This window comes from Myxocyprinus asiaticus, chromosome 39, assembly GCF_019703515.2.
Source record: "Myxocyprinus asiaticus isolate MX2 ecotype Aquarium Trade chromosome 39, UBuf_Myxa_2, whole genome shotgun sequence".
Lineage (NCBI taxonomy): Eukaryota > Metazoa > Chordata > Actinopteri > Cypriniformes > Catostomidae > Myxocyprinus > Myxocyprinus asiaticus.
In genome coordinates, this window is record NC_059382.1 from 4444964 (window position 1) to 4470820 (window position 25857).

General features: G+C 35.6%; 2 protein-coding genes across 5 annotated transcripts in view; one reads left to right on the forward strand and one right to left on the reverse strand.

The window, feature by feature from the left end:
* Positions 1-7636, reverse strand: part of scaf4b (SR-related CTD-associated factor 4b) — a 42752-nt gene extending 35116 nt beyond the window's left edge. For all 3 annotated transcript variants that reach the window (XM_051679222.1, XM_051679221.1, XM_051679223.1), the window contains exons 1-10: positions 7481-7636; positions 5738-5821; positions 2713-2757; positions 2462-2623; positions 2222-2351; positions 1754-1926; positions 991-1086; positions 608-693; positions 432-495; positions 145-294 (exon numbers count right to left, since the gene is read on the reverse strand). In XM_051679222.1, coding sequence (XP_051535182.1) covers positions 145-294; positions 432-495; positions 608-693; positions 991-1086; positions 1754-1926; positions 2222-2351; positions 2462-2623; positions 2713-2757; positions 5738-5821; positions 7481-7516 — 1026 coding nt within the window. In that variant the 5' untranslated portion in view covers positions 7517-7636. The remainder of the gene's footprint in view (positions 1-144; positions 295-431; positions 496-607; positions 694-990; positions 1087-1753; positions 1927-2221; positions 2352-2461; positions 2624-2712; positions 2758-5737; positions 5822-7480) is intronic.
* A 1499-nt stretch (positions 7637-9135) lies between these two features.
* On the forward strand, positions 9136-23487 carry LOC127429891 (phenylalanine--tRNA ligase beta subunit-like). Of its 2 annotated transcripts, XM_051679231.1 has the most exons (17): positions 9136-9233; positions 9760-9815; positions 10131-10285; positions 10455-10530; positions 10707-10822; positions 10914-11064; positions 11233-11341; positions 13835-13905; positions 14068-14129; positions 14359-14410; positions 16048-16109; positions 16192-16399; positions 16496-16576; positions 18210-18302; positions 19676-19793; positions 20054-20206; positions 23067-23487. In XM_051679231.1, the coding sequence occupies exons 1-17, from the start codon at positions 9176-9178 to the stop codon at positions 23216-23218; spliced, it is 1773 nt and encodes a 590-aa protein (XP_051535191.1). In that variant the 5' UTR covers positions 9136-9175; the 3' UTR covers positions 23219-23487. The 2 variants fall into 2 exon arrangements, with proteins under 2 accessions (XP_051535191.1, XP_051535192.1); XM_051679232.1 differs by lacking the exon at positions 23067-23487 and having other exon boundaries at positions 19676-19881; positions 20054-20199.
* Positions 23488-25857: the final 2370 nt, after the last annotated feature.

The window sequence follows — 25857 nt, forward strand, 5'->3', positions numbered from 1 at the left end:
ATTTTCTTTTATTATAAGGTCCACTTATAGTGTTAGCAATGTTAGAGTCAAAAAGAGACTCGCATTAGAATTATATGTGTGTTTTTTCTGCATGTGAAACCATCAATGTTATAACTGCTAAAGGTTTAGAGTTCTGTTCTGTACCTGTGGCTGCTGGGTAGTGGGCTGTATGCTGCTGTCATTTTGGGTGTGAGGTGTGTTGTCTGGTATCTGCTCCTGAACCGTTGCTGAGAACTCCTGAAGCGGCGCAGATAACTCCTGAGACGCCACGTGGCCCTGCATCTGTATCTGAGTCTGAACATGAGAAACCATTTCCATAACACACATGCATCAGTTATGCTTTCTATTATTTTTGGTATGCATTTACTCTTAAATCCTGTATATAAGAAAAACTGCAACATGCTCACATGTAGTTGTTTACAAATAAATACCTGGTTAGCTATTTGGCTTAGAAGGTGTGCTTGCAGGGCTTGCTGTAATTCAGGGGGGAGGTTTCTGTTTAACGCAAAGACAGATGAATAATAATCAGTGGTTGTCTGAACAAGTTGGAATGAATGACATGTAACTGTAATAGAACATCAAGGAATGAGTGCTTGTTGTGTCCTACATGATAATAGGAGCGGCAGAGGGTGGTTCGGTTTTTTCCTCAACTGGTTCTGGTTCATCGTCGTAGTCAAATCGATCCAGCAGAGACTAAGACATAAAACATCATATTAAAAGTCAGATACAGGGAGAGAACTAAATAAAAGATTTTATACTGCGCTTATTTTTTTGTTTCTATGTGACAAAAAAAAAAAAAAAAAAAAAAAAAAAAACTGTCAAATAAGGCTGATCTTTCACATGTTTCACCCATTTTTAATAATATTTTCCCACTTTTTCCTAAACCAGCCATACCCACCTTAACTGAGGGGATACTGCTCATTTCAAAACAGTTCAAACTCAGCATCAAAAGCATCAAACTCAAACCCCAGGACTGTTGAGGTGTGCTACCTTAGCTAGTGATGTCTTCTGTTCAGTGGGCGGGGCACTGGGCTGAGAAAGCCCCGCCCCTCCACTCTGCTGCAGAGTCTGGAGCAGTTGCTGTAACTAAAACACAAACATTTAATTGATATGGTTATTAATGAATATGGCATACAACACAGCTGTTTCTACAAACGAAATATCTGGCCATGTCTGAAGTCACACAAAAAAAAACAATCTATCTTTGTCGATATACTATTAAAGTTCTCAAAACTTGGCATGATAAATTAAGATAAATGCAAAATAGAAGCACTGGACTCAGACTTCTGAAAGCCACCATGTCTCTTTGAATCGTATATGGTCTGATCTTTGCAAGGTTACTTTCTTTGTGATCTTTTAATTTAATATGTACGAAACAAGTAACTAAATCTTGTAGTTAAGAAAAACAATAAAGTTTATATATCTTCCGACTCATTTTGTAATTCAATACAACATCGTGATAAATGCTTCAGCCATTATCGTGATATGAAAATTTGATAGTCACATCCTCTCTCTCTCTCTCTCTCTATATATATATGCATGTACACACACACACACACATATATACATTTACATACATACATACACACATACAGTATATACTGTGTTTTTTTAATGACTTGGTGTTATGACCAAGACATTTTCTTTACAGGTTTTGCGAGAATCACCCTATAAATTTATGGAAACGAAGCATTCACAGTTTGTCTTTAATTACTAATGCACAGATGGATTTGTGTGTAGTAAGTGTTGTTACCTCTATGCCCCGAGTACCCTGGAGTAGCTGCGTGACAGCAGCAAGGGCCACTGGGCTCTGAACAGTGTGTGGGGCCACTACCGTGGTGGCAGCAGCTGGTACAGGCTGTGGTACAGGCACTGGTACAGGCAGAGGTGCAGACTGTGGTACTGCCATCAACACGGCGGGAGGAGCTACAAACAGTCCAGTTTAACAACAGAGATCATTTTTTTTCAGTCATCATCAGGTTTTACTGATTAATAGGTGCAGGTGGTTGCTTTTTAGGACTATATGCTATCAGCAAAAATCAATGTGATAGTTACTTATTTTATTCCTCCGTGTTTCTCTTTGACCAGTGCTGGAGGATTTTACAGTTGGAATGGCTTGATTCTACAGTATTATACGCACACATACACACATACATACATACATACATATATATATATATGTTATAATTTAGCTGTCTGGGTGTTTGTATGTTTTCTTTACCGCTCACTGTGGTTCCATTCTCTAAGACAGGAAGCACTGGAACTGTGGCCATATCTAACAGCGGCTGTATGATGTCCATGCCAAACACCTCATTCTTCTGCCATAGATTCAACACACGCAGTATCTTCCCCTTGATTTAACCAAGAAAAACACATGGTCAGCATTCCTCAATGAAATATAGCTTCACAGAAACACTTCACTAGAATTTCACTGAATGTTTTGGATGTAAGGATTTAGCACCTTGTCATCAGCTGGGCATTGATAAAGGTTCTCAAATGTTGCGTTGAAATTTTTCAAAAACCTTGGGGCAAAAACATCTTTGTCCGCACCAAACTGGTGACGGGACTGTCTGATAATTGAGTCGACCACATAGAGACCAGCAACCTTTAGATCTGGTTTACACTGATGGGAAAAAAGAAAAATAATTTAACACTAAATCTTCACCTGAACATACCAGCAATAAGCAGTACAGTATATAGTTTATTACATACCCTCTTGACGAACTTCTCCACGATTTGAACAACATGCTTGTAAAGCTAACAGAAAAAAAGATATTATTAAAAATGTATAATGTCAACAAAAAGGTCAGTTTTATGTATTTGAAATAGGGTCACTCTAAGGCTTTTCACACTTGAAATTGTTAACCCCGGGTCAATGGAAACCTGGGTTATTCTGTTTCATGTTTCACACTGTTCATATTTTACCTTGGATTAATAATTAATCCTAGGTATTCGTGTTCCGATGTTTCACTCTGTACATTCATAAACCCCGGGTTAACGTTCTTATTTGTATATTTATGGTGTCGATAACACTGACTGGACGAATGCAGTTAGCGATGGCCACACAACCTGTCAATAGAGCTGCTCTTCTGTGAGATATTGCCCAGCAAATCAGCTCTGTTTGTCTTCTGAAATATGACACGAAAACACGGAATACTGTCTCTTTATCGTGGCAGTTATCGTGTTTGCCACCACTGTTCGACACTTTACTGGATTTCCTCAGACGTAGAATGTAAACAATGCGTGAAAGTTTCAGCATTGGTACAAAGCGCATTAATATTTAATGAGGTAAGAACAGAGGCTTTATTTGTTTGGTTGTCTGTTGCTAAACAACCTTCTGTAACATTCAAACACCACATCGTTTCACACTGTATACCTTTGGCACTGCAACACAGGGTTAACCCCGCAAATGCTGTGTTAACCCTGCTCCGGAGCAGGGTTTCATAACCCCAGGTAAAAAGCAGTGCTAAACCCCTTTCAAAATTAGAAGTGTGAAATGTGGCTTTACCTGGGGTTAAAGGCGGGCTCTAGAATGAAGATACTTTGGGGTTAAGCACACTGTAAAAAGCGCTTCTGAGTGCTTTAACATGTACAACAACACACCAAAAATCAGCTCAATAAACAGCTCTGGAAAAATTAAGAAACCACTGCAAAATGATCAGTTTCTCTAGATTTATTATTTATAGGTATGTGCTTGAGTAAAATGAACATTTTTGTTTTATTCTATAAAGTACTGACAATATTTCTCCCAAATTCCAATGGACCTATGACCATCCACCTTCCTCTTGATCACATTCCAGAGGTTTTCAATGGGGTTGAGGTCTGGAGACTGGGCTGGCCATGACAGAGTCTTGATCTGGTGCTCCTCCATCCACATCTTGATTGACCTGACTGTGTGGCATGGAGCATTGACAGAGCAGAAGGAAGCAAGTTTTCTTCCAGGATAACCTTGTTTTTGAATCTACATGATTCCAGCCTTGCTGAAGCACCCCCAGATCATCACCGATCCTCCACCTGGTCATCTAATGTTTAGACAGAGACCTGGAGAGGCCTACAAGCGACAGTGTCTCGCACCCACTGTGAAATTTGGTGGAGGATCGGTGATGATCTGGTGGTTAAAGTTAAAACATTAGTATTGTGTTGTTTAAAAATGAATATGAACTTGTTTTCTTTGCATTATTTGAGGTCTGAAAACACGGCATCTTTTTTGTTATTTTGACCAGCTGTCATTTTCTGCAAATAAATGCTCTAAATGACAAGAGTTTTATTTGAAATTTGGGAGAAATATTGTCAATACTTTATAGAATAAAACAAAAATGTTCATTTTACTCAAACACATACCTATACATAGTAAATCCAGAGAAACTAATCATTTTGCAGTGGTCTGAGCTGTATATTGAGTATATATGGGTGTTTCTTCAACTTTGGGGATTTTTATGTCAAGTTTTTTTGTTATATGAAGGTCAAATTTAAACTGAATTGGGAACTTTTTTACAAGGCCCCCATCATTTATTTTTGATAGTTTACAAATTACTTTTAAGTATAGATTGTACAATTTTAGCCTCGTCCCAGACGCAGACTTTCAATATTAAATCATGAAAATTTATTATAAAAATATTAATTAAAAAAGACTGGAATAAACAAACCATTTCAATATTTATTGTGTGAAAATTATTATTATTATATTTTTTTTAATTACGAATGTCCCACAGTTGTGGTGTCATTTCCATCACACCAAAAATGTTGCCCTTAATAAAGTGTTTTCAAAAGTTAGTGTACTTGTGAACCAAGCTGACAAAAGTGTCAGTGAAGAGCGTGCTTGAGATAAAATAAGAGACAAGTATGTTTGAATAAAAAAGAAAATTCAAGGCAAATATCACTTGTGAGCAGAAAATACCCAATTCCAATCGAGCTGTAATTTTACCAAATAACTATTTTCTTAAACTACTATTTTCAAAAGTTTGAAAATATTATTTAATTGTGTGTATTTAGGATACATCAAATGTTAGCTATGAAATTAGCCTTAGCAAGACTCACAATACAGAACATGAGATGTAGTGGAAATGTTATGTCTTTCAGAAAATAAACAACCAAACCAAGCACACCTGAGAGATTATTGGTAGGTGCGTAAAACATCAGCTATTATAAAAAAATCCTGCACACTACCATAGCTTGAAAAAACAAAATTTAAATTGCAATAAAATATGGATTGCTTTTGAAGCTCTGGTGGTGTGCACAATTTTTTTCTTTTTCTTTATAATGACTTCCAGAAAAAAAAAAAAAAACAAATGACAAAAATGACAAATCTCCTCTGATGCATGCACATACACTGTTGGGCACTGTTAGTAGCAAAATTAAAAATTTTCAAATGAGAATTTTCTTTCTAAAAATCCAAAGTGCTAAAAGTGCCTGAAGTCGAAGAAACATGATTAATAAATTGAAAACTCAAAAACGGAGTTTATATGAAATTTCGAAATCATTTTTTTCCTACTTCCCTGAATAAAAGAACACAAGGCGTTTCGGTTGTCAGCTTATTAATCTTAATCAGTGTTATAATAAATCAAGACCATGCATGTAAACACCCTCTGATATGAAATCCGTTTAAAAAACAATTTTTTTTAAAATGTCTCCAAATTCCTCCAATTTCAACATGAAACAAGACAATTCAAATAACTGTTGACAATTTAGTACCCTAACAAGATTCATTCTGGAAAACAAAATGCCTCTCTTAACTTACCTTAATAGCTTTAATCCCTGCTTTGGTTACAGACATCATTTTGGCTCGAGAGATTGGTGGTGTCATCTCTATCATGGACAACATCTACAGGGAGGAAACAGGAGCAAGGAATGTGAACACATTTACCCCCAAAAGTAAAAGAGTTTATAGACACAAACAAAACTGAAATGCATCAAATTCTCATCCATGATAAGTGGAAACACCTTTACTAGAAAATTTAGTCTGCTCATAATAACCCCAAAATAAAAACGACAGCAGAGCTCTCCTATGACCCTAATAGCAGCACCCAAATCAGAGATGGCACTCCATTACTCTGACAAGCAATACAATAATTGATGAAAACATTTATAAAGTTGCACAAGATCCTCTCTCCTTCAATTCAATTACAACCAGTGTTGAGTGTAATGCATTACTAAGTAAAGAATTACTGTAATTAAATTACTTTTTCATTCAACGGCATAAATTTTACCAAAGGTGTGTATTTTGGGGGGAATTTTGATATTTCAACCTCAGTTCCTATAATACATACATAATACACTGTGTACACAAAATAGTTACACTCAGGACAAAAACGTCTCCATTGAAACCCATTAAAACTGCAATATTTGATCCCAGTGCCATTAAAACATAAAATCATGAATTTTATAATATTATGCTTTCCTTCCGGAGCCCTGGCTGCAAAATTTAAATTATTAATATTTTCCATCAGATGGCGCCATTTTTCTCATGTTTAGCCTATGGAGCAAATACATGCTTTTTTCCTATTTTCTGTATTATAGAGCACTGCAGGCCAATTGAATAAATAATGCAGCTAAAATTGTGTGGGCGTGTTGGTAATGGATGTCAGAGTGTGTGTGTAAAAAAACAACAGTGGCATTATGTAAACAAACTGGCATTTAAAGGGTTAAAATCCTGAAAATTAATGAATTATTTGGTAGTTATGATCAGGACTGATGTTGGTTAAAAACATTTACTCATTCAAAGTGGAAAATTATTTTAATATATAATATTATTATGGCAGTTTTTTGATGCTGACACATTTGTCCTCCAAGGACCTCTGAGTAACTTTTTTTATTGGCGCACAATGGTTATTGTCTAATGTTAAAATATATGTTTTCTAATTTAACGCTGCCCCCTTAAATTCTTTGGCCAGTTCATAAATAATTTATTTGATTTTATATTATTTATTTGAAACAATTAAAAGAGGTTTCATGTCTATCCTTGTATTTTTCATCTGGTCGAGGTTGATAAGGGTTTTAGCAAGTAATTAGTAATAAGTAACTCAATTACTTTAATTTGTACAGTGTAGAAGATGTAATTAATAGTTTGTAATTATTACTTTTTTAGAGTAACTTACCCAACACTGATTACAACAGAAAGGACAAGACTACATAAACAACTCAAATGTATCATTTAAACCAATTTACTCTAGGTTTGACAGATATAAGCGTGCTTTTCCACTTATTTAAAGACTAATTAATAATAATGCAGCCCAGTTTGACAGCACGAACAGGCGAAGGTCACTAAACAAACAAACTTTATTTACATTCGTTTCAGCACATATGTATGTATCAGTCGCTATATTTGAGCTCTTGTTTGACTTTAGAATGTTAAAATGCAGCAACGTGACCAATTTTAGTCCATAAATCTCAACTACAATCACAAAATAACGATTGTTTTGAAGACACTGGCGCTCGGCTAATGCTAACAGGCTAAAAGTCCAATAAATCGCAATATTCTCACCTCCCCGTTAAAGGCGTTCAACGCATCCATCTCCATGGTCTTTGTAAATTTAATACGTCTCTAGAATTATTCTTGTGGACCAAAATAATAGGATTGATGCGACGAGGCCACATGAGAGTTGACGATAAGAACCTCCAGCTTTCACCTCCGCTGAGAGCCGCAATGAGCGCGCATGCGTGCAGCGCCACACACTGGACTGGAAGAGAACTGCAGTGGGAGACTTAACCGGCTATCTTCAGTGCCCTGTAGTTAATTACTTCTCTTTATTTCATTTTATTTATTTATTTATTTATTTATTTATTTATTTATTGTATTGAACCCTTGTGTGACCTTAGGGACATTTTTGTCTTTTTCATTTTTGTCTTTTTCAGTCATTTTGGCTGTGTTGATGCCAACAGCATACATTTTGCCAAAGGTGTGTATTTTGGGGGGAATTTTGATATTTCAACCTCAGTTCCTATAATGCATCTATAATACACTGTGTACACACAATAGTTACACTCAGGACCTTAAAGACAAAAATGTCCCCATTGAAACCCATTAAAACTGCTATATTTGATCCCAGTGCCATTAAAGCATAAAATCATGAATTCTATGATATTATGCTTCCATTCTGGAGCCCTGGCTAATATTTTCCACCAGATGGCGCCATTTTTCTCAAGTTTAGCCTATGGAGCAAATACATGCTTTTTCCCTATTTTCTGTTTGCTGTATTTTAGAGCACTGCAGGTCAATTGAATAAATGATGCAGCTAAAATTGTGTGGGTGTGTTGGTATGGATGTCAGAGTGTGTTTTGTATGTGTGTATTGAGAAATTTGTGTGTGTGTAAAAACAACAGTGGCATTATGTAAACAAACTGGCATTTAAAGGATTACAATCCTGAAAATGAATGAATATTTGGTAGTTATGATCAGGACTGACGTAGGTTAAAAAAAATCTAAGTTAGTGAAAGTGTAAAATAATATTTATATATAATATTTTTATGGCAGTTTTTTGACGCGGACATTTTTGTCCTCTAAGGTCCTGAGTGTGAGTTTTTTTTTTTTTTTTTTTTAAATCTGACACTGCACAAAAATAATAATGTATCAAAATCAATGTTGTTGCTAATCATTGATATATCCCAGACTGTGATAATCCAATAAATAAATAAATAAAATCCCCACTTAGCATTTAGTATATGGAAAATAATAAAAAACAAAATTGTGTGTATTTTGTTTTTTTTTTTTTCATAAAAAACAACAGTGGCATTATATAAACAAACTGACATTTAAAGGGTTGAAATCCTAAAAATGAATGAATATTTGGTAGTTATGATCAGGACTGATGTTGGTTAAAAAAATGTACTCATTAAAAGTGGAAAATAATATTTATATATAATTTTGTTTATGGCAGTTTTTTGACACGGACATTTTTGTCCTCTAAGGACCTTTTAGTATCTTTTTTTATATTGACGCACACGGGTTAACGTCTAATGTTAAAATATATGTTTTCAAAATTATTCTTAACAAGGGTTAAAGTAAAGAGTAAACAAAACAACAACAAACAAAAAAACAATTCTGAAAGACTCTGTCATTAAGTGATTAAACAAATATCTTGAGTCTTTTTTGGGGCTTTTATTTTGTAGCATCAAGTTGGGCTTTTATTTTGAAAAAAACAAATGTTCCTGTGGCGGACCCCGGTGATCAGCTGCGACCATGCCGACTGTCAGCGTGAAGAGAGATCTGCTCTTTGAAGCCCTCGGACAAAAATACAGTCAGTGTTTTAACACTAATGCCTTTTATAAACGGAGCGCATTCAAGAGTGTGATGTTTGTTGGAAATAAATAGCTCGCTGTGTGTTTGTGTGTGATTGTGTTTCCATTTGGGGAAATGATGGTGGAATATCTTAGTACAAGTAACTGTCTGGTCTAAATATATTTCGCTGTTTACAATTTCATCATTGTAGGATGAATTGATATCTTGCCTCAAAATTAATTCAAATTCATATTCAATTAGTTTAATGTTCCAGTGTGTCGCAGCGATTGCATCAGATTTAAATTACTCAGAGATTTTAATGAATTCAGTTAGGATTTTGGCGTATAATTGATTTATATAGCTTTAAAATACGTTGCTGGTTGAATGCAGTAATGCTTCATGTCTTGAGACGTGGTTTGGATTATTCTCCATTCATTAGAAAAGATCAGATGTCAACCTGAAAGCACAGTGATGACGTCAGCGTAACGCGAAACTGACGCTTCATGCTGTAAATAAATTAAGAAAATATTATTTCTTTTTTCTAGCTGATGAAGAGTTTGATGAACTGTGTTTCGAGTTTGGCCTCGAGCTCGATGAAATCGTAAGTCATTTGAAATTATATTATTTTACAAGCTGATAAATAGAAGTGACAAGGACATTTGTATAATTGTTACATTTTATTGTTACAAATAATGAATTGAACTTAATATTTACATAACACATACCTATAAGTTGATATGAAAATAAATATTACATGTATTATAAACATAACCTAATAATATATTTATGTAAAATATAATGTATTACATAATAGATATAATGTAATTATTGTGTTATTCTAAAAAGTTGTCATTTTTATGCTAATTAATTAATTTGCATATGCCTATACTCTGTGTCATTGTCTCTCAATGTTTAGACATCAGAGAAGGACATCATAAGCCGTGAACAGGGTGATCAGAAGGCAGAGGGGGCGTCTGATGTGGTGCTGTATAAGATCGATGTTCCAGCCAACCGATATGATCTACTGTGTCTCGAGGGACTCGTCAGGGGTCTGCAGGTCTTCAAAGAGAAGTAAGACCCATAATTTAAATAGTATTTTTGCATATTCTATGTATTCAGGATATGCATAGAAATACCCATGCAGTTGCTTTGATTTCGCATTGCTGGCTAATTGGCACGCGCATTGTGAATTTGAAGTATTTGGATGAATGTGTCTTTTTACAGTGTTGTGTGTTTTTAGGATGGGAGCTCCACGATACAAGCGTGTGAGCCCTGTGAACGGAGCAGATCCTCAGCGGCTGGTCGTAACTGAGGAGGTGAGTGTTTTATATCAAGCTCATATTTTAATTAGAAGTGCACTCAGTTGTTTGATCTTAAGAGCTGATGTGAGACGCCATCAGCTCATGTGAGAAATGGAGGAAGATCGGCTAGAGTAACTGAACATGGGCGGTGCTGATACTGAAGTTGCATGTCCCTCTCTGTGTCCGTATAGACGGCGTCTGTGAGGCCACACGCGGTAGCAGCTGTCCTGCGCAACATCACTTTCACCCAGGAACGATATGAGAGCTTCATAGAGCTGCAGGAGAAACTGCACCAGAACATCTGCAGGTTAGGGGCTCTTATCAGTTTTACAATGAGAAGTTTCAAGTCTCAGGAGGAGTGTTTTGCTTGAATGATCAATGCATTTTTCTTTCTTCAGGAAAAGAACTCTGGTTGCCATAGGAACTCATGATTTGGACACCATCTCTGGTCCATTCACCTACACAGCCAAATCGCCTGGAGCTATCCGCTTCAAACCGCTCAATCAGAGCAAGGAATACACTGCCACTGAACTCATGAGTCTCTATAAGGTGAGCTCTGATTGGCTACTGTCTTTGGATACCGATTGGCTGTTGATGCTTTCTGACACTAATAATGCATTGGATGTCTGTCTTTGTTTTACTCATATTGATAAGAAGATTTATGTCAGACAGCATCACTCAATGGAAAAGGAAATGTAATCGATATTATGTTTTTAGACTGACAGTCATCTGAGACACTACCTGCATATAATTGAGAATGAACCACTCTACCCCATCATATACGACAGCAACGGTGTCGTCCTGTCTATGCCTCCTATCATCAATGGTGAGTCAATATGCATGTATTTACTCACACAGCGTATATACTTATATTACTCACTAGAGGTCAACTGATAGTGGATTTTGCTGATACAGATAACTAAAGTGGTGGAAAAGACAGATAACCGATTAATCGGCCGAGTTATTCGATTTATGGAATGAAAAAAAAATATATTTTCTTACTAGGCTACAAGAGTCCAAAATTAATGAAACCCTATATGCAGTTTAGTTTGCAAGCAAAATTCCAAATAATAACCAGAAAAACGCGGGGCTTTTAACAATAAACAAACTCAAAATTTACCGGGGAATATTACTTTGAAATGACAGAGAAGTGGCTCATTTACAGTGTTATATATTTAAGTATTTACCAAATTAAGCTTTTTTTTTTTTTTTAGCCCATATATAGAGTTGAAGTCAAACGTTTACATACACTTAGGTTGAAGTCATTAAAACTCATTTTTAACCACTCCACAGATTGCATATTAGCAAATTATAGTTTTGTCAAGTTGTTTAGGACATCTACTTTGTGCATGACACGAGTAATTTTTCAACAGTTGTTTATAGACAGATTGTTTCAGATTGTTTTAAGCAGCTTGGAAAATTCCATAAAATGAAGTCAAGCATTTGATAGGAGGTGTACTGAATTAGAGGTGTTCCTGTGGATGTATTTTAAGGCCTACCTTCAAACTCAGTGCCTCTTTGCTTGACATCATGGGAAAATCAAAATAAATCAGCCAAGACCTCAGCAAATAATTTGTAGACCTCCACAAGTCTGGTTCCTCCTTGAGAGCAATTTCCAAACACTTGAAGGTACCACGTTCATCTGTACAAACAATAGTATGCAAGTATAAACACCATGGGACCACGCAACCATCATACCGCTCAGGAAGGAGACTCATTCTGTCGCCTAGAGATGAGCGTAGTTTGGTGCAAAAAGTGCAAATCAATCCCAGAACAACAGCAAAGGACCTTGTGAAGATATATATATATATATATATATATATACAGTTGGAATCAAAATTATTGAACCCCCACCAAGACAGTAAGGATTTACTAAGGTAAGCTTTTCTGATGACCCAGAATTTTTAAACATTACATCTATATCAGTTGAGTGACACATTCAAAGTCATAGTGTGAATATATAACCTAATATTTGTAAATAGCAGGATTTTTTAAAAATACAGCCATGTCATAATTATTCAACCCCTATTGCATGTAGCTGTTTCTGAAATATGTAAGGCTAAACAAATAATTATTTAAAACAAAATTAAGTCATCAGTCTGCAATGGCACTTATTTAAGTTTTAAAATTTAACTTCAGCGTTTTAAGCAAAAATGTATTTCTATGCAAAAAAAAAAATGCAATTAAATATAAGCTGTCTCAAAAGCTAATAGAGGAGATTATTTCATTACACAAGAAAGATCATGGCTAAAAGTACATTTCCAAGGCACTTCAGTTTCCAATAGACAAAGTTGGCAGCACCATTCATACATTTTTAAAATATGGTTCAACAGCAACCTTCTTGGGGTGTGGAAGAAAGCAAAACTTCACCAAGGGAAATGCTGACTTGAATATTCAAGAAGTAATTAGGAAAGACCTGTGGAGTCCTGGAAGAAGGTTTTATAGACGTATGACACTAAACTGAAAATGAGTTTTAGACCCATGGGTCAGCAGTACGTCTCGAGTAAGATGACAAGGTGATGACAAGAACGACACCATCCCCACAGTCAAGTGTGGAGGTGGGTCAGTCCTGTTATGGGGGTGTTTTGCGGCTGCAGGAAACGGCTATCCTGACTATGTGACTGACACCATGGATTCTTTCAGATATCAGGCCATTTGGGCATGAAAAATGTGATGACTTCAGTGTGTAAATTGAAGTTCGGTGATCACTGTACTTTCCAGCAAGACAATAACACCAAGGATACATCCAAGTTGTCCAAAATCTGGTTCAGGGATAGGTCGTGGAATGTCCTTAAATGGCTCTTTCAGTCCGTCGTTAAAATCCCATTGCAAACCTTTGTCAGGATTTCAAGGAAGCAGTGGCAGCACAGAAACCAAAGAATGTCAATGAGCTGGAAGCTTTTGCTCTTGAGAAATGTGTAAAGATTCTAACAGAGAGGTGTCCGAAGCTTGAGAACACTTACCTGAAACATTTATTTTTTTAATTTTAAAATTTGGGTAAACTGAACTCTTTGTTCTCAAAATCACTCAAATGTGTATTAATAACTTACTTTGACTGTTTACTGAGGTTTTAGTTGATTTGTTTTAATTCACATCACCAGAATGTATTGCTGGTCAGGGGGGGCTGAATAATTTTGATTGCAACTGTGTATATATAATATATATATATATATATATATATATATATATATATATATATATATATATATACACATTTCTAACCAATTTGTATGGTTATGTTTGAGCCTCATGGTTTGTTGCCTCATTTTCTGCACATTTAAAAGCTCTGTTCTTTTAAAAGTAATTTTCTCTATTCCAGGAGACCACAGCAAAATCTCATTAAACACAAAGAACATATTCATTGAGTGCACAGCCACAGATCTCACAAAGGTAAGCAAAATTCTTGAACTTGAACTTATGAAACTAGACTCATATGAAATCAGAATACATGAATAGATTGTAATAATCTTATTATATAATCTGAATGTCTTGTTGTTTGAACTGTTGGATGCAGGTAAACATGTAAAACATTTACTGTGTGTGTGTTAATAGGCAAAGATTGTTCTGGACATGATGGTGACCATGTTCAGTGAATACTGCGAGGAGCCGTTCACGTGAGTACTGCCCTATAGAGACTCAATCAGACTCATCTGTTGAAATCAAACTCTTGGATTGCCTTGAATGGACATTTTTCATTCCAGATATGCAACATTTATAAGCATAATTCAGTGTCCTCACAGAAATAATTAAGAAGAGATTTATTAGGTGAAAGTGTTGCCACATATTGTTCAGTAGTGAGATGTGCTTGTTATGAAGATGCAGATCTCTCTCTCTCTCTAACAGGGCAGAAGAAGCAGAGGTCGTTTACCCTGATGGCAGATCGTTTGTGTATCCTGTACGTATATTCAGTTTTTAATTTAACTTGAATTACTGCTATGAATATTATCACTGAAGAAGTTTAACATATAAAATCAAAATTGACTCTGCTTACTTCCATAATACGTGTTCATGGCCTTATTGTGAATGATTTATTGGTGCATGTTTTTCCACAGAAAATTCACTAAAATGCTTTTTCTTTTCGGCTGCCGTCACCAATCCCTCTTATTTTTCAGCTCATATAGAGACCACTTTTCACAATCTAATCAATCCCGTTAGAGACATTTAAAGGGACAGTTCACCCAAAAATGAAAATTCTCTCATCATTTGCTCACCCTCATGCCATCCCAGATGTGAATGACTGACTTTCTTCTGCTGAGCAAAAATTAAGATTTTTAGAAGAATATCTCAGCTCTGTAGGTCCATACAATGCAAGTGAATGGTGACCAAAACTCAAAAAGCACATAAAGGCAGCATAAAAGTAATTCATAAGACCCCAGTGGCTAAATCCATGGCTTCAGAAGCTTTATGATAAATGTGGGTCAGAAACAGAATAATATTTTTTCCTTTAAATTCTCCTCCCTACCCAGTAGGTGGCGATATGCATGATGAATACGAATCGCCAAAAACAAAAGACAAAGAATGTGAAAGTGGAGATGTATAGTAAAAAAAAGACTTGTTGATCTGTTTCTGACCCACAACTATCATATCACTTCTGATGAATGTGGATTAAAACGCTCGAGTCGTATGGATTACTTTTATGCTTCCTTTATGTGATTTTTGGAGTTTCAAAATTTGGTCACCATTAACTTGCATTGTATGGACCTACAGAGCTGAAATATTCTTCTAAAAATCTTAATTTTTGCTCAGCAGAAGAAAGTCAGTCATACACATCTGGGATGGCATGAGGGTGAGGAAATGATGAGAGAATTTTCATTTTTAAGGTGAACTATCCCTTTAAGTATGAAGTCCTTCCTGATTTTTATTTTTCTCATTGAATATCCTGTTTTACTCAGAAATATGTCAAAAGTAAAATTACTTTAATCTCAGAAATTAAAAATAATTCTTGTTACACTCAACCTGGTCTCAAAGAATTGCATTTCTATACCTACATTTTTCCAAAATGATTTTTATGTGGCTTGCTGTACATATTGCGGCATTTTCCTGGTGAAATGAACACTAGAGGCGCTACAACAGCGACTTTTATACACTTTCACACAAATCACGAGTAAAATGGTAGATTATCAGTTCATAAACACTTACTTTGCACCCTGTTCCTCAAACACAGTCATGTGTCGACTCGTGAGCCACAAAATAATAGAAGCACCACAAAATGACGTGGTTGCATTAGCGATTGCGTTTTTCATCTCACATTTGCTTTAAATGACACTGTCGGTTAGGTTTAAGGTTTAGAGTAGGGTGGTAGGTTTTACACGATAAAGCATTTTAAACTATAAAACCTCATCTGTTTGGAAGTACATTTAACTTGCTTTTAGCGCCACACAGTGGACATTTCACCTCGGAATGGCCATGATACGTCTAAGGAACCACATAATATAATTTTTCAAAAGTGTTGCCCAAGTCACAATTTTCATAAGATCTGGCTTTCATTTCTAACGAAAATCTTCTTCATAATTGGCTGATTGTTAACTCTAGGAGCTGGCGTACAGGATGGAGACGCTCTCTGGGGAATTTATCAACAAAAAAGTCGGGATCAGGTAAGTTTATTCATAGATCCAGCACATTATAAATGTTTTATTTGATCTCTTAGATCCTTCTTTCGCTTCTGTTGTTGCTCAGCGAATCAGCAGATAATATAGCTCAGTTGCTGACGCGGATGTGTTTGAGGTCAGAGGTCAGCGGTAAGGGCGATCAGATCCAGGTGGAGATCCCACCCACACGCTCAGATGTCATCCACGCTTGTGACATCATGGAGGATGCTGCCATGGCCTATGGCTTTAACAATATTGTCAGGACCACGCCCCGCACTTACACAGTAGCCAATCAGGTAAGAGGAAAACATTCATTCTGACCAATCAAAACGTGAGATCTCTGTTAACGTTTGATATTGAGGTGTAATGAGTGTGTTTGTGCGTGTTTGCAGCTCCCTCTAAATAAACTGACAGAGTTACTGAGGCAAGACCTCGCAGCCGCTGGATTTACTGAAGCCCTGACATTCGCTCTGGTAAGAAATCACTCCTCTCCTATTTCTTTTATTCAGATTTGCCTTGAATCTTTGAAGGGGCCATAGTCTACAATATTCCATTCGCTATTCTGTTGTACCATTTTACAACTTTTATTGTACCATTTTTGTCCCTCAAGATCATTTATAATATTAGTCTTACACCAAAAACAGTCATAATTTAGTTTTTCCTAGCCATTTTTCACATTCTCTCTGACCCTTACTAATAAGCAGGCAGTTTTTGCTGCTAAGTCTTCTAGAGGTAGACCGATATATCGGTTTTGCCGATTAATCTGTGCTGATAGTTGCTTTTTGGTACACTCGGTTATCGGAAACTATCAGCATAGATTTTTGCCGATAACCAACAGTTCCAAAAAGCAACTATTGGTACCGATTAATCGGTAAAACAGATATATCGGTCTACCTCTAGAAGAAGTTATAGTTTTTTTTTATTCCTTCATGTTCCCCAGTGGTCTGCGTTTGAAGATTCTTCAGTCAGAAGGACTTGGTTTAACAGTATAACAGCGGTCTCTAGAGGTGAAATAAAAACAATTACTGACACCTCGTTGGGATCTGCTGTAACAAAATGTACCATTATTTACAATATTCATCCATGTTTTTATTCTCTCTTTAATGCATAGTTTGTTATTTAGATAATAATGCGTCCTAAATTGAATTGAGGGCATGCAAAGTAAAATACAACTATAAAAAGGTGATCCATCAGCACATGCATTGTGTCTCCAACTTCATATCTTGTTAATAATAATAAAAAACCTCATCTGGTGAAATATACAGTATATATAAATACAAAATACATCTGGTGAATGTATAGGCGACAAAAAGCTTAATTTTGTAAAAACTTAAAAATAGAACAATGTAACAGGGCCAAGTCTGGTGAATTCCAGGCTTGTTTATAGTTAAATGCCCAGCATTATGCACCAAATCTGAATTTTTTTTCTTTTTTTTCTGGTCATTATTGGGATTTTGGTTGTACAATAAACTTCATCTGGGATTTTATTAATTTTGGACTCTTGTAGTCTCTGTGTCTGTGCCCGTCATAATAAGTAAAGACTTAACATTCTGTAAATCGATTTTAAGAACTATCGGCCGATTAATCGGTTATCAGCCTTTTCTACCGTCTTAGTTATCGGTGTCGACCTATAAAGTCTTCTACATGCAAATGACCTCTGTTTTGATTGGTTTACCTCTTTACATGTTAAATATGTCATTCACATGGTTGTTCACCATGTTGACGAATAGTCACATAACTGAACATTCCTCGATATTCCAGTGTGGGCGATCACATGTCAGTCCAAACCAATATGACTTTTTCATATTGGAGATGTTGGGCAGAATGCTCACACTGCTCTTTTCCATACAATTAAAGTGAAAGAGTGCTGCTCCAAAAATGACAAAAAGCACCATAAAAGACTAATAAAAAAAATAGTCCATTAGACTTATGTATAAAGTGACTTCATTTGAGTTTATGATGACAGAATTTATTTTAGGTGAACTTTATCTTTAATGTGTATCATACACATTTCATAGTATATCAAACTTGTATCAAAAGGACAAGAAAAATACAGTGTTTTTTATGACCTTTTATGCTGTAAATTGCCTTTTTCTCTCTCTGCAGTGCTCACAAGAAGATATTGCCGATAAACTTGGGAAAAACATTGCAGAAACCAGAGCAGTGCACATCTCCAACCCAAAGACTGCAGAGTTTGAGGTAATCCTAATTTGTATTTCTCATATTTGTCCACTAGAGGGTGGTTCGTCAAAGTTTAAATTATTTATTTGGTAGTTTAGGGCAGGGGTTTTCAAACATTTTGATGCCAAGGACCCCCTAATATGACAATAACCTTGCGAAGGACCCTCTACTAAAATACATAAAGGTTGAAGAGAAAAAATCAGAAAAATTAAGTGTGATAAATGATTAGCTTTTATATTGTTATTTTAATAAAGCCAAAATAAATAATGAAAATATTATCGGTAGAGATGTATCGGCTAATTATTGACCAGATTAAAACCATTATAACCATCAATATACTGTAATCTGCCATTATCAACCATCTGTTTTTCATATCTGCTTTTTTAATGCTAATGATCGCATATAAATGTCAAATGTGACTTCTGTTATTTAGAACTACAAAAACAAAACTGCAAAAAAATATTTTAGAAGTGCAAAATAACCTTTTTCCCACATATAGTCATGTTGTATTTTCTTTTTTTTAATTTCTTTTTTTATCTTGTATTTTTTATTTTGGGTATTATTTTTTATTGGCATGTCATGTGAGATCCAATCCATGTTTAATGGGAAAAATCATTGTTTGAACAATAAAATATCTTTTGTACCTATATGTACATTTTTAAAGCATAATTCCCTTTAAATAATTTTTTATTTTTTTTGATTTTTATTTTTTAAGAATTTGTTTTTAAAGCAAAACAGTGATCTGATGACTAAATAAATTAAGTGGCAAAATAAACTAAATATATATATATTTGCCTATTTTTTTAAAAAGATTTATGCATTTAAATTTCATAACAAAATTCAAAAATGTAATTGTGTAATATTTAACCAAATTAAATGAATAAAACTTTTATTTAGTTTATTTTGTGAAAGATTACTTAATTCAATTTGATTGAATTTGTTCTGAAATTGAAATGTGTAAATCTTAAAATAATTTTTTGTGTGTATCAGTATTGCTATTTTTGGTTAAAATCGGTATCGTGTCGGCCAAAAATATTCATATCGGTGCATCTCTAATTTTCTGGAAAATATTTGTCCTACTTTGTTGTACGTTTACAGCGTATCCTTTTTCTGCCCAATAACTGAGTAATGTTAAATTTATACACCTGAGAAACATTTCAATTAATCTGAAATGGCAATAATGTCAAATTCAGTAAATATAGTTTTTTACTCTTTTACATTAATGAATACTGATCTTTCTCTGAACTTTTCCACAGACTCCTAGCACCCCCTCGTGGCCCCCTTGGGGTCCCGGACCCCAGTTTGAAAACCCCTGACTAAGAGCTTCTGTAAATAAGTTGTTTTGACCAAGGTAACTTGACTAATAATTACTGGCCTTCACTGCCCTCTAGGTGGCACGCACCTCTCTTCTACCAGGTCTCTTGAAAACACTCGCTGCTAACAGGAAGATGCCCCTTCCTCTCAAACTGTTCGAGATTTCAGACGTCGTCCTTAAGGACGAAACTAGAGGTGTGTGCATATCAAAACACAGCAGTTCTGAACCGGTTTTGCTTCAGGATCCAGATTTATTTTGATATCCTACATGCATGATTACATGGTTAGTGGGATTTTATTTATTAGAAGTTAGCATTGTTTTCCCCTGCCCTATCAGAGCAGACCTGCAACCCATTTTTGGGTCAGAACCCACTAGTTGGGAATCACTGAATAAACACATGATGTTGATATACAATCTCTGTGAATTTATTTCTCTCTCACTTAAAAATACACAGATGTAGGGGCACGTAATAACAGGCGTCTTTGTGCCGTGTACTACAACAAGAGTCCAGGGTTTGAAGTCATTCATGGTCTTCTGGACCGGGTCATGCAGCTGCTGGATGTCAAACCAGGCCGTAACCAAGGATACCACATCCAGGCGGCTGAGGGTGAGTCATAAATGTTAAAAGTCAACATGTCCTTCCTCTAATACTTTGAGTGAGAATTGTTTGTGCACCTATTAGTGGGTTTATGGCCCCCCTGAGTCATATTCAGCAATTTGTTTTAATGGTTAATATTTAACGTTTGAATGAAACTGGTCCTTTGGTGGGGACTTTTTTTTTAATTCAGAAAATTCAGCCCCATGTATCCCTTATCTATATTTCTACCTGATGGGCATAAGAAATACACTATTTAGAGCAGTTTTAGTCTCGTCAGTGAACATTTTCATCAGTAATTTCAATGGTGAGACTAACACCGCTTTAAACTGTTTCTTTAAACATCTTTCATCCATCAAGGTTTTGTTTTCAAATTTGGTTACGATAGTGAAGAGTGAAGACAAGACGAAAATGACGCATATATACAGTGTGTAAATATACTGTTGATAAAAATAGGATGAGGAAAAAAAAAAAAATATATATATATATATATATATATACAGTGCATCCAGAAAGTATTCACAGCGCTTCACTTTTTCCACATTTTGTTATGTTACAGCCTTATTCCAAAATGGATTAAATTCATTATTTTCCTCAAAATTCTACAAACAATACCCCATAATGACAACATGAAAAGTTTTTGAAATTTTTGCAAATGTATAAAATAAATTAAAAAACACATGTACATAAGTATTCACAGCCTTTGCTCAATACTTTGTTGAAGCACCTTTGGCACCAATTACAGCCTCAAGTCTTTTTGAGTATGATGCTACAAACTTGGCACACCTATTTTTGGGCAGGACCGCTTCTTCCTGCAGGACCGCTCAAGCTCCATCAGGTTGGATGGGGAGCGTCGGTGCACAGCCATTTTCAGATCTCTCCAGAGATGTTCAATCGGGTTCAAGTCTGGGCTCTGGCTGGGCCACTCAAGGACATTCACAGAGTTGTCCCGTAGCCACTCCTTTGTTATCTTGGCTGTGTGCTTAGGGTCGTTGTCCTGTTGGAAGATGAACCGTCGCCCCAGTCTGAGGTCCAGAGCGCTCTGGAGCAGGTTTTCATCAAGGATGTCTCTGTACATTGCTGCATTCATCTTTCCCTCGATCCTGACTAGTCTCCCAGTTCCTGCCGCTGAAAAACATCCCCACAGCATGATGCTGCCACCACCATGCTTCACTGTAGGGATGGTATTGGCCAGGTGATGAGCGGTGCCTGGTTTCCTCCAGACATGACGCTTGCCATTCAGGCCAAAGAGTTCAATCTTTGTTTCTCATGGTCTGAGAGTCCTTCAGGTGCCTTTTGGCAAACTCCAGGTGGGCTGTCATGTGCCTTTTACTGAGGAGTGGCTTCCGTCTGGCCACTCTACCATACAGGCCTGATTGGTGGAATGCTGCAGAGATGGTTGTTCTTCTGGAAGGTTCTCTTCTCTCCACAGAGAAATGCTGGAGTTCTGTCAGAGTGACCATCGGGTTCTTGGTCATCTCCCTGACTAAGGCCCTTCTCCCCCGATCGCTCAGTTTGGCCAGGCGGCCAGCTCTAGGAAGAGTCCTGGTGGTTCCAAACTTCTTCCATTTACGGATGATGGAGGCCACTGTGCTCATTGGGACCTTTAATGCTGCAGAAATGTTTCTGTACCCTTCCCCAGATCTGTGCCTCGATATAATCCTGTCTCGGAGGTCTACAGACAATTCCTTGGACTTCATGGCTTGGTTTGTGCTCTGACATGCACTGTTAACTGTGGGACCTTATATAGACAGGTGTGTGCCTTTCCAAATCATGTCCAATCAACTGAATTTACCACAGGTGGACTCCAATCAAGTTGTAGAAACATCTCAAGGATGATCAGTGGAAACAGGATGCACCTGAGCTCAATTTTGAGTGTCATGGCAAAGGCTGTGAATACTTATGTACATGTGATTTTTTTTTTTTTTTTTTTTTCATTTTTTTTTTTAATAAATTTGCAAAGATTTCAAACAAACTTCTTTTACGTTGTCATTATGGGGTATTGTTTGTAGAATTATTAGGAAAATAATGAATTTAATCCATTTTGGAATAAGGCTGTAACATAACAAAATGTGGAAAAAGTGAAGCGCTGTGAATACTTTCTGGATGCACTGTATGGATATATATATATTGCAAGATATTAACAAGGCACTTACTGTTTTTTTTATGTATCATAAAATAATTTTTCATGATGTAATATCAAAATTTATGATAAAATAAAATTATGCCTAAAATAAAAAAACATAATATATAAAATATCAAATATTTTAAGATTTACACATTTCAATTTTATAACAAAATTCCATCAAATTAAATTAAGTAATCTTTAATACAATTAAATTAAATAAAACGTAATATTTAAGTTTAGTTTTTTTTTTTTTTTTTTTTTAACATTACACAATTTAATTTGTTGGAATTTTGTTATGAAGTTAAAAGGCATACAATAAATCTTAAAAATAGGCATGTGTGAAAATTAACTGATTTATAGTCACCATGAAATCAAAACTGAGTCAGTTTAATTTTCCTATTGTGAATGATTCACCAGCACATATTATTCTGAAGAAAATCAGTGGCGTTCTTTTTTTATCTTGCATTAAAATGTTATAACAAATAGCTATTTAGGCTACAGTAATGTTAACTCAGTAATTTAATGCCGGTTAATATAAATGTTATAAAGGTTACGGCAATAATAGCAAAAAAAAACTCATTTCTTTCCTCATTGAACATTCTTTGACTTTCACAAGTCATAGTACAGAAGTAAAATGAGGTTTGAGCGCTGTTTCTTGTTCACTTAAAAGAGAGAGTTCAGAAGACTTCAACAGCAAAAGTAGTATTCTGCATTATGTCTTTTCGAATAATTGTATTCTTACAGACTCCACCTTCTTCCCTGGTCGCTGTGCCGAGATCTTTTCACATGGTAAAGGCATCGGACACCTCGGGGTCCTTCACCCTGACGTCATCAGTCGTTTTGAGCTGACCATGCCCTGCTCCGCCATCGATGTCGACATTGAACCCTTCCTGTGATGTCATAATAAAGTCTTAGCTCTTCCCTCAAAAGCTATAGCCACTCCTTATTGACCACATGCATATTTGGGGGTGGTGAGGTCTCAACAACATGGAAATAGTCAAGTATTTTGTTCTGAAAATGAAGTCGCTGTTTTATTAAAGCTTGACTTGTCCACTGCGAGTGCATGTTATTCATATATTAAACATTATGGCCGTATGTTTGTGTGCAGCACATGGATACATTTTACAATGTAGAAGTGAATAAACATTATTAAATAAACCTGAAATTGTCTGCATTTGTTATTCTTCAACTTTTCTTACATCCAATGGGTGCATGTTCATCCCCTCCCCTCTCAGAAAAGGAATTAGAGACTTCAGTCAAATATTAAAGTCAACTAGATTTTTACATTTGAAGAAAATGTGAGTGGTGAAAGTGTTTACCAGCTTGTCCTGTCTTTAGAAGAACAGAAGAGTGTGTGAAATGACACAAGCTGTCGGGGTGTTTTAGCAAGTTCACTCGCTTGTTAAACAACTCTGATGCTTTGGTGCTAGAAGAGCAAGTGTGCATATGTTCATCTCTAGTATGGTGTCTTTTAGAAGTAGACCTAAATGAGTCATTTGAGCGCATTTACTTGCACAACAACAGTTACGCTTAATATTCTGACAGCGTGTGTGCTGTGTGGTCGCCTTAAGACCCAAGCAATGATAGGCCAATTGATGCAAAAAACAATTCCCCTCATTGAATGATTTTAGGAAGCCAAAAGTTAGACAAATTATTATTTTTATGCATATTTTGTTTTGGGTGAATTTTGAAAAATTGCTACATTTGTTCCAAAAGTGTTAGCAATTGTGTCAACTAGCTTTTTTCCTTTTTGTGTGACATTACCAAGCTCGGACAGTTAATACGCATTTTGTTTCCCAGCCAAAGCAGCTGTTATGATACAGTTTAAAGTGTCAGCTTATGTTATGTGTAGTTTTTTCCCCACACTGAAATAAAGAACAAAACGATTCGTTTTCTCAACTACCAGAACCTATGAAAAAAAAGAGCTACTCAGAAACGTACATATTTATACAATTTTTAACTTAATTCGCATTAATGTGTACAACACAAAATATCAATTATAAGGTGAACTTAAAGTGATTAAGTAAAAGAATAATTGTGAGTTCCTTGAACTTCTTTGGCTTAAAAATCCATAAAATCATGATTTTAAGTACTACTAGCTCAAATGATCAAATATAGAACTGAGGTTGTAGGGAATACCCATAATAAATGAATAATTTAGGCATGTTTGTTTGGTCAAAAGGAACTTATTGGGGCATTTTAGATTGTAGCTATTTTTAGTATTATTGATGTTGTTGTACTGTAAAGTCACTTTGAAGTTGGATCCTGTTCAATCCATGTATTTTATTTATTTATGTGTGTGTGTGTGTGTGTGTGTGTGTGTGTGTGTGTGTGTGTGTGTGTGTGTGTGAATGTGAATGTGAATGTGCATACCTCAGTCATTATTTTCTTTTAAGCCAATTAGATTAAGTAGAAACAATAATATAAGTGTTAATTTGAAACAATGTGCTATTAGTTGTTAAATCTTATTCGTTTGACATACCTTTTTAAGTAAAAAAGTTGAAAGAACTGAAATGTTTGTGTATATCTAACAAAGGTTTAGTTATACTGACATAAAATGACCAAAAAAATTACATTGAATTTACTTAAACGTGATGCAAAAATGCTGCATATGTATTTGAAGTAGCCTAAATCCAACAATTTTTTTTCTGTGCATATTTAAAGAATATTATATGTTATTTAATAGCTTTAAGCAAACATTGCAATTCTGCTATGCTGTGTCTCTGAGGGTTAAAAGATTTAAGCATAAACCAATCGGCAAAAGTAGATTTTTGCCCATTGCCCCAATTTTGCGTTACATTTAAACACTTTTACTGGCATTTTAACCGGTTAAACACGGTTTTCTTCCGTTGTCAGAATTTTTTAATTTTGGTAGTTATTAGCATATTGGCGTGCATGTAAACACACTACATTCACACAAAGCAAAGTCGTTTGTGTATGCAAGTTTATTTTAGGCTATAACACCTATTAAACCAAGGGGCCTGGTTACGGGTTAAACAAGCCGAAATCTGTGTGTGGGTTGAGATGGCAGATGTGAAAAAGTCTCTGGTTTAACAGGTTATCGGACATGTCAGGGCAAGAGGGGTTGGCTCCACCTGATTTCATACACACTGCCAGATTCTTATTATTAAAAAAAAAAATAAAATTGATCTAATTGATCTTATGCTTAAATGTTTGATATTAGTTTTGTAGGCAAATATAAATTGTGCACACATACATACAGTACAGTGTATATATATATATATACACATACACACACACACACACACACAGTATATACTGTATATAGAATATTGTAATTCACTTATGAAACCATTTGTTTAATTGACGTGTTGGAATGGACAGTGAACGTAGAAGCGGCCAACAAAAGTGTAGCATACTTGTGAAGTTGGTTGAGAGTTTGTTGTCTAGAGCTGGAATCTAGACAAAGGGTGGTGACTGGTGACTTTGAAAGATGCTAAAATCAACCCAATCTCATGAAAATTCGTACATATTTTATGAATTGGCTATTTCGTACAATTTAGTTTCTATAAAT

What these genes read in the sequence shown, in the direction of transcription:
- LOC127429891 (XM_051679231.1), top strand. Translation starts at nt 9,176, where the DNA reads ATGCCGACTGTCAGCGTGAAGAGAGATCTGCTCTTTGAAGCCCTCGGA. An exon ending in CTGCACCAGAACATCTGCAG is followed by an intron (nt 10,823 to 10,913) that starts GTTAGGGGCTCT and finishes TTCTTTCTTCAG; the next exon opens with GAAAAGAACTCTGGTTGCCA. An exon ending in AAGCCCTGACATTCGCTCTG is followed by an intron (nt 16,577 to 18,209) that starts GTAAGAAATCAC and finishes CTCTCTCTGCAG; the next exon opens with TGCTCACAAGAAGATATTGC.